This window comes from Anarhichas minor, unplaced genomic scaffold (genome assembly GCF_050575085.1).
Source record: "Anarhichas minor isolate MPS153535 unplaced genomic scaffold, ASM5057508v1 ptg000023l, whole genome shotgun sequence".
Taxonomy (NCBI): Eukaryota; Metazoa; Chordata; class Actinopteri; order Perciformes; family Anarhichadidae; genus Anarhichas; species Anarhichas minor.
Window position 1 is genome coordinate 3,310,369 of NW_027466469.1, and position 18,117 is coordinate 3,328,485.

Consider the following 18,117-nt stretch of genomic DNA (forward strand, 5'->3'; position numbering starts at 1 on the left):
AATGTCTGTCTTTGCCACAGTTACCCATCCATATTAAAAGGGAACAGCTCCCTCCCTCCAGAAGACCGTCTGCTCAAGTTCCTGGTTGACAACAATGCGGACACTGAGGAGACGGTGCAGTGTGCCAACTGTGACCAGGAAAGTAGCAAAAAGGTAAGAATTGAACGACAATATTCAGTTATTAAGGTGTCACCTGCACCCATGTGACAAAACACAGACAGATACTGAACACAGGCAGTAGAAATAAAAACAATTCTTTGCTGTTCAAAAGTTTTGAATCGCCTGTCACAGAAGTTTGATTTGTTCCAGTCAGATGTCATGCTCTTAGGTTGTAGAAAGTCCTCTTTACAAATAGATGGTATTTTATACATGGACAACAAAACGCTGTGCAACAGTTCAACCAGACTGAATTAAAAGGGCAGAAAGAGACAAAGATCCCTCTGATCAACAGTTAAATAAGAATATAAGAAATCACGTCATTGGTAAAAAAAACAACTAGAAGCTTAGCATCAAAATGTGTGCACATTTAAACAAGAACCAGTTCCTGTTTCAGTGTCAAGTGCACAATAATGCAGCCTATAACAAGCTGGAATTAACAGGCAACGTGTTGCTTTAGCAGAGCTCTTCTTCAAACGTCACAATAGAGTTAGTCTGGACATGGACTGACTAATCACAGTGTAAACCTCGTCTTACTTACTTACTAAATGTAAGTTTGAATCATTTTATTCTTCTTCCTCTGGGGCCAAAACTATTTCAAATGTAAATAATACATTTGGTGTCTGAATTATACCGTTAAAATCTGTGTTAAAATAGCCATTATTGAAGGAAAGAAGTAAAACATAAATAAACTGCTGATTCTAAACTTTTGAACGGCAGTGTATGTTATATAAAAAAAGTATTTTCCAGGAGGTGTTGGTGACTCACAGTAGTAAGACATAAGTAGCACACACATAGCAGATTCATGTCTGAGGATAGAAAAGAGAAACAAAAAAGTAATCCGGGATGAATCCAGCTTTTCGTGGACAGAACATTCCCATATTACTGCAGGGGACAGTTTTGTATTTGATTCTTGCTCTTTTTTAACTTAAAGGGGACCTACGCTCATTTAAAAAATTGATACAAAAAAATAAATGTTATTTGAGACGGTTCAAAATGATTAGTAAACATGAACAACTCTCCCAAATCCAACAACTAGAGGGCTAAAAATGAATTTGTTAATACCATCAAGTAGTCTGAAACTGATCCATAGACATTTGAGATACAATTATTGATTGAACTTTCCTACGTGGAAATAACATATTGGAATTCTTCATTGAGGTGGTGGCTTTTGTACGTATATACATCAAAGGACACTCACTTTCGCAATTCGACTTTGTATTTGAATGTGTTTTTGTTGAAATTGAGACAATCCTGGTGAACATTGGTGCCGTTTTTTCATTCATCTCAATGTTCAAATCCTTCCGCAATATTTGTTTTTGATTCAACCTCTGTGTTGTAAACAACGTAGCTTTAAGACAGGCATGTTTTTCAGCAACATTTCCTTGTGTAGCTTTAAACAATATAAAATGACGGTAGCATCTCTCCATGTTCAATTTCATTTTTTCTTCTTCTTTTTTTCCCATTCAGGATGCAGGGGGGATGTACTACTGTAATACTTGCAGCCAGCCACTTTGCAGCGCCTGCAGGGAGCTGACTCACAAGGCCAGAATGTTTTCCCACCATGAGATTGTGTCCCTGGCCAAACGCTCCAGAGCCAAACACAGGAAGTGCTGTGAGTGCCGCCTGTAATTTACTCCAGAAGAATAACAGGCCAAAAAGGCTTTATACACTAACATCGGAGCGTGTCGACTCTTCTGTGCCCTGTTTAAATTACCAACGTTGTGTAAAAGGCGAGGTGTTAGCGCTTACAGTGGCAGACCTTTTGCCAACCTCTGTTTGTATTCTGAAAGCTCTTTTATTTTTGTTTCCCAAACCTGCTCATTGGAAAAACAGAATAGTTTATTTCTCGCACTCCTGTGGGCGGAGGTTAAAAGGTGTGTTTGTCTCCACAGCGCTCCACGAGGAGCCCTACATCCTGTTCTCAACAGAGAAGACGTCTATGCTTTGCATCAAGTGCTTCAGAGACATGCAAGTGTGAGTGAAATCTATGACGTTCTTCTCTTCTTTTATCCTCTCTTTTCTGTATTCATTTATTGAATAAGGAATGCGGGCTGAGCTCACATTTTCAAAGCTTAATAACCTCATTTCCCTGTTTTAGACATTCTAATGTGAACGGTTTGAACATATTACAGAAAGAATCACCCCCATTAGTTTATTCCAAATCCACCCAGCCCTCACCAACCCTTCACCTATCTTCACCAGAACTGGAACACCACCCAGAGCTGGATCCAAACTCATGATAGAGGAGCAATAGTGAACCAAAGCAAGAAAAAGATGAGAGGGGAAAAGTAAAGAGAGGAAGATAGAGGCTTAGTCTGGTCGATAAGAGACCCCCATGAAGTAAACAAATTCAAATAGTCATTTACATGTTCTGGGAGCTTTTTTGTTCCATAAAAAGGTTGATTTAATTTTTTTATGGGGTAAGGACAGCGGAATACATTTCATGGTATTATGTTGCTGCCCCATCTCTGAACATCAGCTTTAACCTGTGTAATCAAAGGGTACAAGTTGGTGGAAAAAAAGAGAGGACATGGTTCGTGATATATTGATCGGGTATCTGAACCCAGTGGGGTTCATTTAGCGTGGAATTTGGGTTTGCTTTAGTTGTAGTTCAAAGTTGTTAGAGAGGTAGTGCTTTTCCAAAATCGATTGGCTGAAAGGGATGCTTTTTATACATATAACAATAGGTCAATATAATGTTATATAATAATAGGCAAATAATGACAGTGTAAATTCTTTACATCTCCAGATCACTCCTTCAAACCGGGTGGAAGACCCGATCAACAAAGGTTCTATCACTAATGCGAACAGTAGGGGGGATAAAGGGTCTGGTCCTTCTTGTCAATGCGAAATAGTCCAATCAGGTATCACTGGTATTAACGCTGGCCTGCAGAGATGCATCCAAGATAAAATGTATCACTCAAAGAGGTACCTCCCACTCCACTCCATCAAACGACTTCTCCGCGTACAAAGAAACGACTAGTTCTGCAGTTTCTAAAGGATGTTTGGAATAGAGCATATTAACAGTGTGGCCCATTAAAAGAAAAAAGATGCCGTTCCTTCATGAAACCAGTTTGCTCCTCTCATATTAAACTTGGGAGGAAATTCTCAAGACACCCAGCTAGAACTTTTGCCAAAATCTTGGCATCAACGTTCGACAAAGACACGGGTCTGTAGGAGGATATGGGGTCCTTAACACTCTTTGCATGCACTGTTATGTTTGCGTTGGGCCAACCACTTTCCAGAGATTCATTGAACACATTGAAATAAGCAATTGGGTCATTTTATTTCAAATTTTTTGGGGGAAATTCTACCAAAAATCCATCTGGCCCTGGAGCTTTGGTATTTTGCATAGCTTTGATTGATGGTATTACTTCCTCCAAGCTTAGTGGGGAGTCCAGAGCCTCGGAAGCTCCGGGGTCTGAAGTGGGGGCCTCAAGACTTTGAAGAAATGAGGTCACTGCGGTGATGTCTTTCTCTTCTCTTCTCCACATTGAATAAGGTGTTGTTTGTTTACCACAGGGAGAGTCGGACTCACTGCATTGATATTGAAACCGCTTACATGCAGGGGTGTGAGATGCTGGACCAAGCTGTGCTGGTGAGAGAATCGTGTCTGTTCATCTACACTTCTGGCATCATGAATAATTCAAGCGCACGGCGGCGGTGGCGGTATTGTGAGATGTGGTGCGGGTGCACTTGCAGAGCTCATTACAATGCAATTTGAATATATAAACATATAACTGAGCAGTATTTTCTTGCAATATTTTGAGCATTCCTGAATTAACCTGGGCCGAATCCAATTATATTTGGTATACTGCTCATGTTAAATAAAAATAAAAAAGTTATTTATATGATAAATATAGTATAGAGTTCCACTTTGCGTGCTCTTTCTCAAAATTGGCAGTATTAAAAAAGATATAGCGTCTCCATTGTAATGAGCCAAAATGAGTGTATTTGTACAGCAGAATAGCCTCGAGAATGCTCGCATGTTTCAGCTTGAAGTTTGTAATACAGGCTCTGATGACAAATGTGTGGCAGTGCAGTAGCTCACAGGGCTTCTCATTGACAGCGAACCTCCTCCTCCATCTGCAGGTGGTGAAGGAGCTGCAGACTTCGGCGAGAGAGGCCATCGTTCTGCTGAGAGCAATGATCGGAGAAGTGTGTCTGAATGTGGAGGAAGAAGAGAGTGCGATCTGTACTCTGTTCAACAGCTTGCAGGTAATATAATGATCCTGGTCTGATAGAGTTCCTCGACTGTTGTTTATTCTCCCTAATCACTCAATGTAAAGAAGAACCCCTGCGCGCTGACTTGAAACCCATTTGTGCCCAAAGACTATATTTGATGTGATGCATTTATTATGATGGTTTAAAGTCTTTGGTTACTGACATTAGATCACAAGAAAATCACACTTGACTCAATAGTCAAACTCATCAAATAGATCAAATATTTGGAATTTGGATCTTTTTTTTTTACATTGCACATAGTATGTGCATATCTTCAATATGATATAATATATATTCAATATAATACAGACATTTTCTCATCTCACTATATTTGGTCTTTGGGCACATGGGACTACTCTTTTGTCCTCAAATATAATAGAGTGGTTTGCAAAAACAGTAGTCCCATGTGCCCAAAAACTAGATGTATTGTGACAAGAAAAACTCACTTTTTTTGACCGATTTTGATAGAGAACACTTTAAATGAACAATGTCAGTTGTGGGCACAGATGGGATCAGATCAGTTGTATCTTCTTCAGGTCAAAATGTTTAAAAATGGTCATCAGACACAAACATGGTGCGTTCAGAAAGTATTCAGATCTCTGCATTTTTCTCACATTTTGTTATGGTGCAGCCTCCAGCTAAAATCCTTCAAATGCATTGTCCCCCCTCATCAATCCAACCTAATGATGACAAAGCATAAACAGAATCTGAGACGTTTTTTTGCTAATTTATAAAAAAGAAAAAACTGAAATAACATTGACAAGTATTTAAACCCCGTTGTGCTTGCACTTGAAATCTACCTCAGGTGTTTCCCATTTCTCTGGATCTTCTTTGAGATGTTTTTACACCTTGATTGGAGTCCACCTGTGGCAAATTCAATTGTTTGGACATGACGTGTGAAAAGCCCACGCGCCTGTCTATTTACATGGTCTCACAGCTGAAGAGAGCAAAAACCAAGCCGTGAACTCAAAGCATCAAAACGTCAGCGGGCAGCGTTGCTCTTGTCATAGATGATGTACATGCACTTCACCACACTCCTCGTCTTAATGTTTAACCATGTCCTAACCATTCCAAGAACCTACATTTCAAACAGCTGGTGAAGTGGCAAATACATTTGGACTTTTATCTGACTGCCCCTTGATATTTATACACCAAGTCAATAGATATACGACACCAGCTTTGCTTTAACTTAAAGTGTAAATTAAAATCAGTCCGTTGCAGAAAACTGGACTAAAAACATCTTGTGTTTCCGAAACACAGACTATAATTTAATTCAGAAGTTAAATCTAAAAGTAAGATTCAAATACTGTTTGAGTGTCTCTGTCTGAAATGAGTACGCAGTAAGTTTCTCCATCTGAGACTGTTAACGCGGCTCGGCCACTGGAGGTCTCTGTTAACCTATTTGTGAGAAAAGAGTTTTCTCTTTCTTTGCATTCTGAACGATCAAACAGAGCAGACGCCACACTGTGGATTTTACACCTATTTTCCCCCCCCACATTCTTGACAATTCATTAGGTATTAGCGAGCTCAAGGCCATTTCCACAGCAGTGTAAGGAGTAAAAGCCTCTGTTTTCTCTGTTCTTGTCTGACAGGAAAAACTAGCAGAGAGGAAGAAGATTCTGCTGAAAGCAGCCCAGAGGTAATATTGAAATATAAGATTTACAGGTCTTATGTAAAAATGCTTTTGTTGCCTCGCAGCCTGTGTCACAATATTTACCTAATTGAATGCTATTATCCAGCTGTCAGCGGGTCACTTGATGGTTTCTCCATTGTATCATGCTGCATTGTACAGCGATGAATAGCAGCCCCCTGTTTGCTCTGGAATAATCTCAACAAACATATTTTCTTTTTATGACACCAAATTAAAAGCACCTCAGGGGGATTACAGATTTTAAAGCCAATGTTTGCATATTGTGCCTTGATCCACTCAATGAAAATATAGCCAACCAAAAATAATTGGTGTGCAAATACACATTATCTACATTACAGGCTTTCTCAAGTCCCTAAAATCCACAGCTGCTGCAGGAAACCCTGGATAAGATGTCCTCCACTTTAAATAAAAACAGAGCACCTTTAGCGTTATTATGCCCTTGGGCACGAGTAGTTATGAAGCACACGCACACAAACACACATTATTGTACCGTATTGTCACATGATCAAATAGAGACTTGACATTGGACGACATCCACATCATTATTCCATATCTGTATATGACAAAAATACAAAATGAAATAAGAAATCATGCTTTTGATTAAAAAATATTTTTTATAATTTATTTCTATTTTATTGTTTGTGTAGAATAAGCATTTTGTGATTGTTACTGACTGTTTTACACGAATAAAAAGAACCTTGAAGGAGATGGGTTTGCCTTTTTCGAGGACATTTATAGCAAATGGCATTTTGAATATAGTTAGGGTTGGTAATCTTTACAAACTGGTGAATTAGAGCTACATTTTTCAAAATATCCAACCCAAAAACCCAGCTCAGTGTTGCCAACTCTTATCCAACAAAAGTAGCTAGCAGCAGTAGCTCCAAAAGTTGCTGAATCTAGCAAGAAAGTTGCCAAGTCGACAACTCTGACAGCTCCCTCCAAAAGCCACTCCCCTAAAATGATCATTATGAACGTAAAGAACGGACATGGCTTTGTTTACTCACAGCTGTCATAGCAGCTGGTGGAAGCCTGATGCTACATCCACACTACTCCGTTCTCCGTCCACACGGCGTTTCAGCATCGTTTTCGAGACGATCTCCGTCCACACTAAAACGCCTGAAAACGAATATCACGTGACTATTCACGTACACTGGGTGAGTGCCGATGTAAACAGGAAGTAGATTGGTTGCTTAGTTAAAAAAAGATACGACAGAGTAATAAAGTAGTCTTTAATAGTGAAAGGTTGTGTTTGATACTTAAGATCTTCTCTAAAATCTTCCTCTATGAACTCAAACAGACACATTTCGTGGAAAGTTTTAGAAGTTTTATTTGTCAGACTTAACGTTAGTTACAGCGCTGCAGGTCTTGCTCTATATCTCTCTATCTCTCACACATATCAAATTTACTTTAAAATCAACACTTACACATAAAAATGTCCTAGATTATGATCCATAAATGTGGTCAACACACGTCTCTCACTCGTTTCCTCGGTTTCCTTGTTGTCTGTTCTCACTGGTAGCTCTGCTGGTGGCTGATCGCTCCAATAACAGCTGCTTCCTCCGTAATAATGCAGACTTTAACTGAACAACAGCTGCTAGTAAAAGACAACAAGGTCAGCATCGCCTGTAATCAGTTGTCCATGTTGAATTAACCTGGTAGATGATCGGTAATCAATGTTGTTGTTTGTGAGCTTCCGGGAAACGGTCACGTGATAGACATGTGACGAACGTATCCTCTTTCAACCGTCCACACGAATACGCAACTCCGGCGTTTTCAAACTCATCTGTCCTCGGCAGCGTTTTCAAACTCCTCCGTTATCGGTGCTCGAAAACGCCGGCGTAGTGTGGACGCTCAGTGTAAACGTAGCAAAATATATGCGTTTTCAAATGGAAACGGACTATTGCTGTCAGGGTGTAATAAGAATTTCAACAAAAATATCAAAAATAGTTTTTGAAAGAGATTACTAACCCTGACTTTAATGTGAGTATGCCCATTTTCAAGGTGGCAATCTGAATCACTCGCTGGGGCCTGTTCTCTGTCCAACACATTATTGGAGTGACACTACTGACAACACACACACACACACACCCACACACACACACACACACTCACACACACACACACACACACACACACACACTCAACTGTAAAGTGATATAAATTGAGAAATGACTTTGCAAAAACAGGATAATGAAACCCTCCCGTCCATCAATTTAGCATTAACTCACACTTATATAATTAAAATCGTGCAACATCCCAACCGCGATCATTAAAGTTTGATTTGATGTCATCCAAGGTTTGCAACTAATTAGTCTCTAAAATCAAATTATTGCACATCAGTCAAATTTCATTTAACGGTGCTGGATACGATTAGGAGCATGTTATTGCTTCTTAGAGGCCGCCGCCATGGCTCGCAGCTATCGGTGCTGACTGCGCTAACAGTGTTTACCTGAGGGGGAACTGCAGGCTTGTTGTTACTCTTACGTGACGGCACTCTCCGTCGGGACGGCGTTATCAGCTGTAACCGCCTTATGAGAGCGGTGCAGAGCGGCGGCCGTGAGCTAGCCAGTGGGGCACGAACATGCATTAAAAGTACTCCAGCTACGTCAACATAGCAAGGATAGGTGCTGAGAACAGCAGAAACAGAGAGATCATTCTCTGCTCAGCTGGACATTACTCCACTATATCTTTACATACTAGTTGTTTGATGCTATGTTAATGCCTGAATCACATATATTGCACTTTTTAAGATGAATTATCACTTAAGTATGTGGTCAATAAAGCAGAACCAGACATAAAATGTGTGTTTTATCTCTTTTTCTTCACTCTGCGAATCTGCAAACACCCATTTTCCAAATTCCAGATGAAAAAAATCAAAAATGATTTCTGAGCACTTTTTCCTTTTCAGCGCGTGCTCCATCTGTACGTACGTGTGATTGAATGAGAACAATTTTGTCCATATGAGTGAGTGTCTCGAGTTGCAGTCTGCGGGGATCTATAATGAGATTTTTTTTGTGTCCTCCATCTCTCTCTTCCTCTCTCTCCATTGCCTGGAAGCCGTCCAGTGTCTGGGCTCCCGGAAGAGTGTTAAAGGCTATTTATGTCAGGCTTTGTGCGTCCAGCCTTGTGTCTGCGTGCATGTGTGTAGACAGAGAAGACAGATAGATTAGCTTCGGGAAATATGGAGTATGTTGTTTGTGGTTGCCCCTCCTGAGCTGAATCCTCTTGAGTATTACGGCAGGCACTAATGTGGAGGTGTAGCGTTACATGTGTGTGTGTGTGTGTGTGTGTTTGCAGTCAACACGAGGAGAAGGAGAAAGCACTGAAGGAGCAGCTCTCACACCTTACTGCGCTCCTACCAACCCTCCAGGTAGAGTAAGATAAATCACACGATAACTATGGGGGGTTGTGGGATGATTAGTGGAGTAGGAAAGAAGAAAATACTATGTTCTGATTTTGAACTTTTAAAAAAAAGCTTTACTTGTTTGTGAAATAACAATAATCCACCCGTTTGGGGCCTTGGACATTTAAAGTGGATCATTTGAGAAGTTTGTATTGGAAATTGCTCTCTGGAACTGCTGGACTGAATCATGACAAGGAGCCCAAAGTAGACAGTGTTTGTTTTCTTCAAGTCAAAAATGCCACTTTAAAGAGGACATATCTGTAAAAACTAACTTGTTCAGTGCTTGTTGACATACATTTGGGTATCTGGAGTTGCTGCCAACCCACAAAGTGTGAAATACGAAAACCCAGTCAGTTTTCAGTGGACTAGATCAGAGAACATGTGACAACAAGCCGTTGTGCCGTAGAGCTGGCTACTCTTCCTACGTCACATGCAGGCTCATTAGAATATATCGCGCCCCGTCTGGGTGTGTCCACCCACGCCTCGAGAGCTGTCTTTGCAAAGGTGCGCCATATTTTTCTGGCAAGCCAATCAGAGCAGACTGGGTGTTTTTTCAGGAGGGAGGGCTGAAAGAGACAGAAGGTGAATACAGGTTTATTCAGACAGACAGTATGAGAAAAATAATGTGTTTTTTTAATTAAAGCATGTAAACAAACCCAAAATCCAAGTACGAACCTAAACATTAGCACGGAGATACCGTCAGAGTAAACCTTCAGTTCCATACTTTTATGAACGGGCTGTGAAAATGATGATTCTGCTCAAATTGATTGTTAGTTTTGGGATCAGTTAAATCCCATTTAATTTCAGTTTCAGTCTGTTGGTGTCTCATATTTCATGTTTGAAATCTAAAATTGAGTCTCTGATGTTTTCAGGTGCACCTCGTCACCTGTTCGGCCTTCCTCAGCTCAGCCAACAAGTTTGAGTTTTTGGACATGGGCTACGTGAGTGCTGCCACGTAAACGATGAGCTGTGTTTTATTATAGTTGCTTTTCATGAGAATTTAATCAAACATATATATATAGAGAGTTGCAGTGCTGCGTTACAAATCATATGTGGTTAAGAGAGAGTAGTGGGGGAGGGGAACGTGAATACATAAACCTTTTTTTTCTGTGAATATAAACAATGAATAGATAAAGTAGAGAACTATTGGACGGCACATTATCTGTGATTCTGAAAGCGTGTCTACATACACCACAAAGTTCATTCTCCCAGAGTTGTCTTGGCTGGACAGAATTGGTCTCTTAAAGGAAGCTGTCCACAATGTCTCCTCGAGATGAAACACATCACTCATGTTCTTGCTCACACAGCAACTCATGGAGAGGCTGAAGAGGATTGTAAAGCTCCCTCACCGTCTGAGACCAGCGCAGAGCAGCAAAGTGAGTATATGGAGCCGCCTTCCTGCAGGGCTGGAAGAGGTTACACCCAGAATGCAATCCACTGCAGCGCTCTGATTAGTTGTTTCTCTTGTTCCCAATGCAGTCTCACCTCTTTCTCCTCCGCGGCCCTGAAGCCCGGAACCAATTTTCCATTATAAGGAAGTTCAGTGCCTTCCAATGGGAGCTGTAGTCATTCATTCATGTATTTATGAGGGAAAAGACACATTAGTCGTAATGATGCAAATGTTTCAGATTTAGACAAAACGCAAATTTTAATCTGCAGACAAAACAACCACAAAGCACATATAGGAGGGTAGAAGAGCAAGCCTTGTACAACTTATTCGAGAACATACACTTACGAGCACATTTTACAGTAACAAACAAGACTTAATAACATCTACTCTGACTACACAACTATAGTCGTTCAAGCAGCTTATCAAGTACAAGTTAATTAATAGAAGGAAAGCAGAAATCCAGCCAACGCTCATAGAAAATGATAATAGTAATAGACCTTAAATAAAGATTCTTTAAAAAAAATGGTTGCCAGGTTGCCATTGACAACCATTTTGACCAATTCATGGCTCAACCTCTTTTTAACATAATAAATATGTGCACTCCAAAAATACATCTATTCTCTTTTTGTATTAGTTTCAGTAGTTGTATTTAAATATTGCGGTTAAAGTCGGAACCAGCACCAGACTGCGCTTCACGTGCGCTGGAGCGTTTACTGGCATGCACACCGCAAACATGTTTTCAGTTTTGGTAACCAAAAGCTGATGCGTGGTTGTCAGCTTGGCAGTGACTTTTAAAAGTGAGTGTTGAGCCCTGGTAGTGGACCTTGAGTAAGGAGTGTTGTTTTGTGTGGTTAAGCAATCACTGCTGCAGTGTTTTCCTCCACACACATCCCTGTTTCTTTTCAGAAATGTCAAAAGATGTCATGTACTGAGAAGCTAAGTCAGTATTTATCAGTATTACATCAGTAAATAAAGCTGAAACGGACACATGGCTGACACATTTTAGCAAAGATTCATTCTGGTGGTTGTGAAGGCCACAGCAAGTATGACATACATCTTATCATTTTCATACTCATCAAAACATTCAGTGACCGTGCAGTCAGAATAATCTACTAGATGTATGAAGTAACTTCATTTTACAATACTTGACCTACATTGGAAATTGTAATGTTGTTATTTATTTCTTCTTCCTGATTTCTGATTAATTATGGCCCAGCTTTTTTTTCTGTTTTCATAGAAAGAATACATAATATTATGGCAGAAATTTGTGCATTTGTACAAGACTAAGTGACGTTTTCTCTGTCTTCCATTAGATCAACACAGACTACAGAAGTGAGTTTGCTCGCTGTCTGGAGCCCTTACTGCTGCTCGCTCAGCGCTGCCCTCCTTCTGTTGTCGGATCTATAAGCGTTGCAGCAAGGTGAGATCACTTACCTAATGCCAACTATCTTTTGCAAAAACAAAAGAATCCCTCACTCTAAGGTTTCATTTTACACTTTTCGCTGCATGAATAATACTGCGGCATCTTTTGGATTCTTCCAAGAAAGCAAAAAGTCTGGGCAGAAAATGTCACACTTGTGAAGCATCCAAACGCGAAATCCCCCAAATGGTTTTGGAAGTACAGATGGTAGACAGCGATGAGTGAAGTGAGAGGAAAGGAGGCGCCATGCTGAGTCCCAGTATGGAAGTTATTCCGTCTATCTGTAAGCTCTGTGCACGGATATGTTTACGTAACTCATCTTTGCTGCATGGGGGCTGGGAAAGAGGCAGGCGATCCTGTTTTAGAAAGCTCTGGTTTTGTTGCGGCCGGGACACAAACACAGCAGACAAACATGATGGATGCTGCTGCGTTGTCAGAGTTCCTTATGAAGATGTTTGATTTTCTTTTGTTTCACTTAAATGTCAAGTGTTACATTGAATTTAGTGGCGGAAAACCCCAAAACTCTGAGAATGCTTTGACAATGTCAAAAAGTCTTTTAACTTAGATTTGTTTGAGAATCACCAGAAAGCAACCTTTGTTTAAACACCCATCACTGCTACTCAGAACAAAGACTTTTGTCATTTTTCCACTGCTTCATGTCCCTTTGTAGGCCGACACGCACTCCACTGACCGGTTTTGTTTTCCACATCAGTGTCCCCCAACTGTTCGCAGGTCCTTAAGCCCACCCACTAATGCCAACATACTGACAACTCTCCTTTCCAACTTGCTTAGCGCCCTGCCAGGGCAAGATGCAAAGTGGGCCGGGATTGGTGGCCCACCGGCTGGCACTATTTTTATCGTAATTTCACAGAACTCTCCGGGATTCATCTGGAAGTTGGCATGCAGGAGCTGCCGGGCCACTTTGTTCCAGGCTGCTGATGTCACAGCTTTAGAGAGTCTTTAATTGGCGTCAGTGATGGGAGGTCAGAGGCTGGATGTGCAGAGGATGACATGTGTAGGGTAGAGAGAGAGAGAGAGAGAGAGAGGGATACGTGGTTTAGACAGGTCCTCTGTCGCATCAACACTGGGCAAGAAGGAAGGACTAAGAGCCTGCCAGACCCCAGGTACTTTTATATGCATTTTATTCATTTAAAGTCCTTGCAGTTTATTCTCTTGTATAGGGTGTCCTGAGTTTGTGATATGTGTGCCTTAACTTGCAGTGTGATCCCCAAATAGATGTAGCTTTTGTAGCTGAGTGTCGTGAATATTGATTGTGATAGAAGGTTGAATTAAATGTGCTTTACAGACTGAATTATCAGCGTAGGTTTAGAGGAGTCTCTGGCTTTCTGCTCTCTTTGGTGAACGTCTGCTGATACCATTGACACTGTGAGATAACACAAGGTGCTCGACTCCACAATTTTTCAAGTCCACTACATACTTCAGTTAACAGACGGAGGAGGAAACCAGCTTTTCCTCACCGTATGGTCGTTCAGAATGACGCCCACATGGCGGAGCGTTTTCCTCTGAATATGACTGAATGTGTTGTTGTGTCTGATGCTTCAGTCGCTGTCTGAAAGCTCCTTCCTCTACTTGTGAGCCGCTAATGCAGGATGCAAACCGGGCAGGGATTTGGCGGACGGCCAGCTGGCTGGCCCTATTTGTATCATAATTTCCCAGAACAGAAGTGAAGTTGTTCTTTCATGTAACTGATGCTTCAGTACTGGCAATGTCTTTAATTGGTTGTGTTGGAACACAGTCTGGATGCTCAGAGAACAGCATTTGTACGGCAACATGAGAGGATGTATTCACACCGGGGCTACTGTAGAACGGCTGCAGGGCGGTTATGCTGTGCGAAGCAGGAAGCCAAGACTATGGTCCTACTGGTACCCAGATCAATATATGTTTATCTAGTTGTTTGGATATGTGCTGCACATACGTACTTTCACACTCCTGGTGATGGTGAAGATGTGTTTTGAGTGACAACAAGTGTGCTGTTGTGCTTCAGACACATGATATACTGTATATAATCTGTATTCATTCAGGTAGTCTCATTTAGATTAAGAATTTTTAACCGACTAAAGAAATCTCCGCCAGGTGTGTCTGCAACATCCACTGCTGTTTGGTATGATAGAATGATTACAGCCCACTATAGGCTAACCCCACGTCTAGACACCAAAGGGTCTTAAGGCGTTGTAAAACACATTTCATTCAAACTCAAAAAGAAGCGGCGATGACTGCAGGCAATTTGCTCAAAGTTGTTGTATAAGACACGTCATGCAATCTTGCCAAAAACTAGATTAAACTCATCAAGCTGCCTGAGTCCCGGAGAGGTACAGCAGTGTGTGCACTGCTAGTTTTCATTAGTCGGGGGACGGTTAAGAATAGTGCATGAGGAGTCAGCAGGCAATCAGTGGCGGTACAAAACAGCCAATAAAAGGCACTTTGAGAAAGTGTGAGTCCCCGCAACCTCGAGAGGTCTTTCAGCATGCAGCCCTAAGTGGCCACCCAAAATATTATGCAGTTTGCTGCAGCAGAATGCGGGATTAGCCGTGGACAGACACTAAGTTGCACATTCACTCACTTACTCACGGACGAACACACACGAACACGACCGATCGCATGATCCTCCTGGCGGAGAAATAAACAAATAATGAAAAAAAAGAAACATGTCAAGCAACCCACCAATACGTTTTATTTAAAAGAAAAGTTTGTGCAAACATTTGACCTCCTTAGTCACCCTACAACATCAAGGTGTGCTTAAATGAAACACTTAGCCGGAGCTGCTCCGAGGCCGAGGAAGGGTCTTGAGACAGTAAAGTGTGTATCACATGTGTATCGGACAGTGGCTGAGGAAGTTATGCGATACAAAACAAAGTAGATGGTGTGTAGAAAAAGTATACAAAGTTGTATATAAAGTAAAAGTAGAGAGTATGTTTTAATAATGGGCATTCTGAAGCAGCTGGTGTTTTGCATACAATATGCACACAATTCCCAACTGACTGCAATGATAGAAAGCTCTTGGAGCCAGCAACCAGGAAAAAGAATATTAAGAATATTGCACTGAGTGTTTTGAATAGTGCAAGCTGTACATGTGCTATATTTATGTAATATTTATACAGTCAGAACAGAGCTGGTCAATTATAGAGTTCAAATGATTTACTATGAGGCTTTATTCCCGCTGTGGTCAAAGAGGCCGGGGTGAGATAGATGTAATGCTTCACACACAGAAAGAAGACATGTATGATTGTTCTTCACCTCAGGCACCAGTCCCCTCTCTCCATGTCTTGCCGCTCCCCGTCTCTCAGTGAGATGCCCCTGGGCTCGGTGTGCGGTCGAAGGCCCACTTGTCACCGCAACATCTGCACCAAGGTCCTCCTGGCTGAGGGGCGGGAAACACCCTTCACCGAGCACTGCCGCAACTATGAGAACACCTACAGGGTGAGTGCTGTGACCAGCAATTCTGACAAGTACCTGATGCTGAGAAAATCATTTGAACAGCATTTAAAGGGTAACTTTGGTATTTTTCAACCACATTTTCCAACGTTCTTGTGTCTAAGTGACTAATGAGGAAAAACATTGTTTTTAAATTGGTCCATTATTGAGGGAGAAAGCTGCAGCTGGCAGCCACTTAACAGCACCGTACTGCGACACGACCAACTGACCTCTCTCCATCTCTTCTAGCGTTCTCCCTCAATACTGGATCAATAAAAAAAATGTCCCCATTAGTCACTTTGATGCAAAAACATGGTTGAAAAATACAGACTTGACCCTTTTAATGGAGATTGTATATGCTCGCAGTGCTTTGGGCTAAATGCTAACATCTTGTTTAGCAGGTAGGCTGTATTGTTTACCACGTTAACAGTCTTGTTTTAGCGAGTTTCTAAAATTAGCTTATTAGCTAAACACAAAAAAAGGTGAAGTGCAGACGATACTGATGGGAATATTGTTAGTTTGGCAAGAATTTAGTCATGAATCAAAGTATTGGACAAATTTTAAATGTACCAAGATAATAGCACTTCATGAAAAAATCATTAGAGATCATCATAGTTATTACAAGTCTGTGGGGATCACATAGCGAGTGTATAAAGGGAAATACACTTGGAAACCAAAATTGCGAAGAATACATTGTTGTTTTTTCCCCGTTACTACGGGGTGATCATCGAAGAACCAACTCTCTGATTCAGAGATATTTTTCATCAATAAAGATTCAATAACTGTGTTTCCATTCACATATGAGTCTGCGCGTTTTGGATGATCAAATTAGAAAAACTTTGACTTTGACAAATATATTCTGACGTAACGAACGTTTAACTGGCATGACTCATCAGCTGTTTCTGCTGTCAACTTCTTCTCCGATATTCTCACAACGTTGTAATCCTCGTCATCGTCTCCGAACAGCATGAAACATGACCAATACAAACTGACTTGAAAGAGCAATTTAAACTTTGCCCAATTGCAACAAATCGCTGTAGTAGCCTCTCTCCATTTTATTCTCGTACATGAGTTAGTTAGATGGCCAAGCTGACTTTTTTGGCTTCCGGTTCGCAAACCTCTACTTTTTCTACTCTGTGTATTGGTGGATTACAGACCTGCTTAGTTTACACCATTTATTTTTTTCAATCGTTTATTTAAGATTTGCTTGACAATTGAGTGGAAACGCGGCTAATAGAACACAGAGGATATCTTTATTTATTTTAATGAATTGAAGTACTTTCAGTTGCAGGATAATTTACTAGTTTTATGTCCATAGTTAGTTAAATAAAAGTGAGATAAATCTCCTTTATTTGGATCCACATCGGTTCAAACTGCTGCAGCAACTTCTCTTCCTGGACGAGGAGCCGTCTCTGATCCTCAGAGTAACACAAAGGAAAGGCTGCAGCATGAATTCCTCTGGGAACTCAACCTGTCTAGTGGACAACACGCTTTTCACGCTCAGATGCACCTCACCTGGCATCCGTACACTTTAAAGACATCGAAGCACCATCTCGAGTGTCGCGTCCAATGTACCGTATACTTGTGTGTTCATAGACTCTCCAGACGGAGATTCAGAATCTGAAGGACCAGGTCCAGGAGCTGCACCGAGATCTGACCAAGCACCACTCCATCATCAACACGGATAAAATGGGCGAGATCATGGACAGATCGCTGCACATCGACAGCCAGATAGGTTCCCAGCACTCCACCGTGGAGACTATGAGAGTCATGTTTGAAGAGGTGCGTCAAGTGAATCCTCGATGATGACCTTTAATTTGTACTTTCCTCTGGCAGGCAAAAAAAAAAAGTTCCTACATTTGTCCTCAGTCAGTAGCTCCAGCTGCATACTAACAAGCTAGTTCCGCCCGATGTTATAAATGCAGACTGCTAGTAGTGCAAACAGAGGGGAAAGAAAAGAAGCAAATGTCATGGTACCCCAAGAGTGGAATGTGAGAATCATCTTACCACATTCTCCTCACAGATCTGGGATGAGACTTTTCAGAGGGTCACCAATGAGCAGGAGATCTATGAAGGTCTGTCTTCTGAGTTTAAAATGTATCACTCGAACGTTTTATGTCTGTCTTCTCGTTTTAATTTCATTTTCTTCGTTTACTGGTTCCAGCCCAGCTTCACGACCTGATGCAGCTGAAGCAGGAGAACTCTTACCTGACCACAATCACCAGACAGATCAGCCCCTACATCCTGTCCATCGCCAAAGTCAAAGAGAGACTTGAGCCCAGGTGTTGTATTCAGAGGATAGATTGCTATATAGCCTATATATATATAGTACAGTATATTGGTTACCTGACGGCAGTCATTGGGAGGAAATGAAAGCCACCAGAGCAGCTTTGATTTGAAGTACACATCACACAAAACAACATCAAAAAATGTTGCAC

At 41.2% G+C, this 18,117-nt stretch overlaps 1 protein-coding gene across 2 annotated transcripts in view; it reads left to right on the forward strand.

Moving 5' to 3' along the window:
* The window catches only part of rnf207a (ring finger protein 207a), a 28,430-nt gene that overhangs the window by 7,673 nt on the left and 2,640 nt on the right, over window positions 1-18,117 (forward strand). For both annotated transcript variants that reach the window (XM_076096850.1, XM_076096851.1), the window contains exons 3-16: window positions 21-153; window positions 1,627-1,771; window positions 2,052-2,133; window positions 3,682-3,757; window positions 4,252-4,377; window positions 5,976-6,022; window positions 9,332-9,404; window positions 10,310-10,378; window positions 10,745-10,813; window positions 12,141-12,247; window positions 15,508-15,685; window positions 17,276-17,461; window positions 17,703-17,754; window positions 17,844-17,961. In XM_076096850.1, coding sequence (XP_075952965.1) covers window positions 21-153; window positions 1,627-1,771; window positions 2,052-2,133; window positions 3,682-3,757; window positions 4,252-4,377; window positions 5,976-6,022; window positions 9,332-9,404; window positions 10,310-10,378; window positions 10,745-10,813; window positions 12,141-12,247; window positions 15,508-15,685; window positions 17,276-17,461; window positions 17,703-17,754; window positions 17,844-17,961 — 1,461 coding nt within the window. The remainder of the gene's footprint in view (window positions 1-20; window positions 154-1,626; window positions 1,772-2,051; window positions 2,134-3,681; window positions 3,758-4,251; window positions 4,378-5,975; window positions 6,023-9,331; window positions 9,405-10,309; window positions 10,379-10,744; window positions 10,814-12,140; window positions 12,248-15,507; window positions 15,686-17,275; window positions 17,462-17,702; window positions 17,755-17,843; window positions 17,962-18,117) is intronic.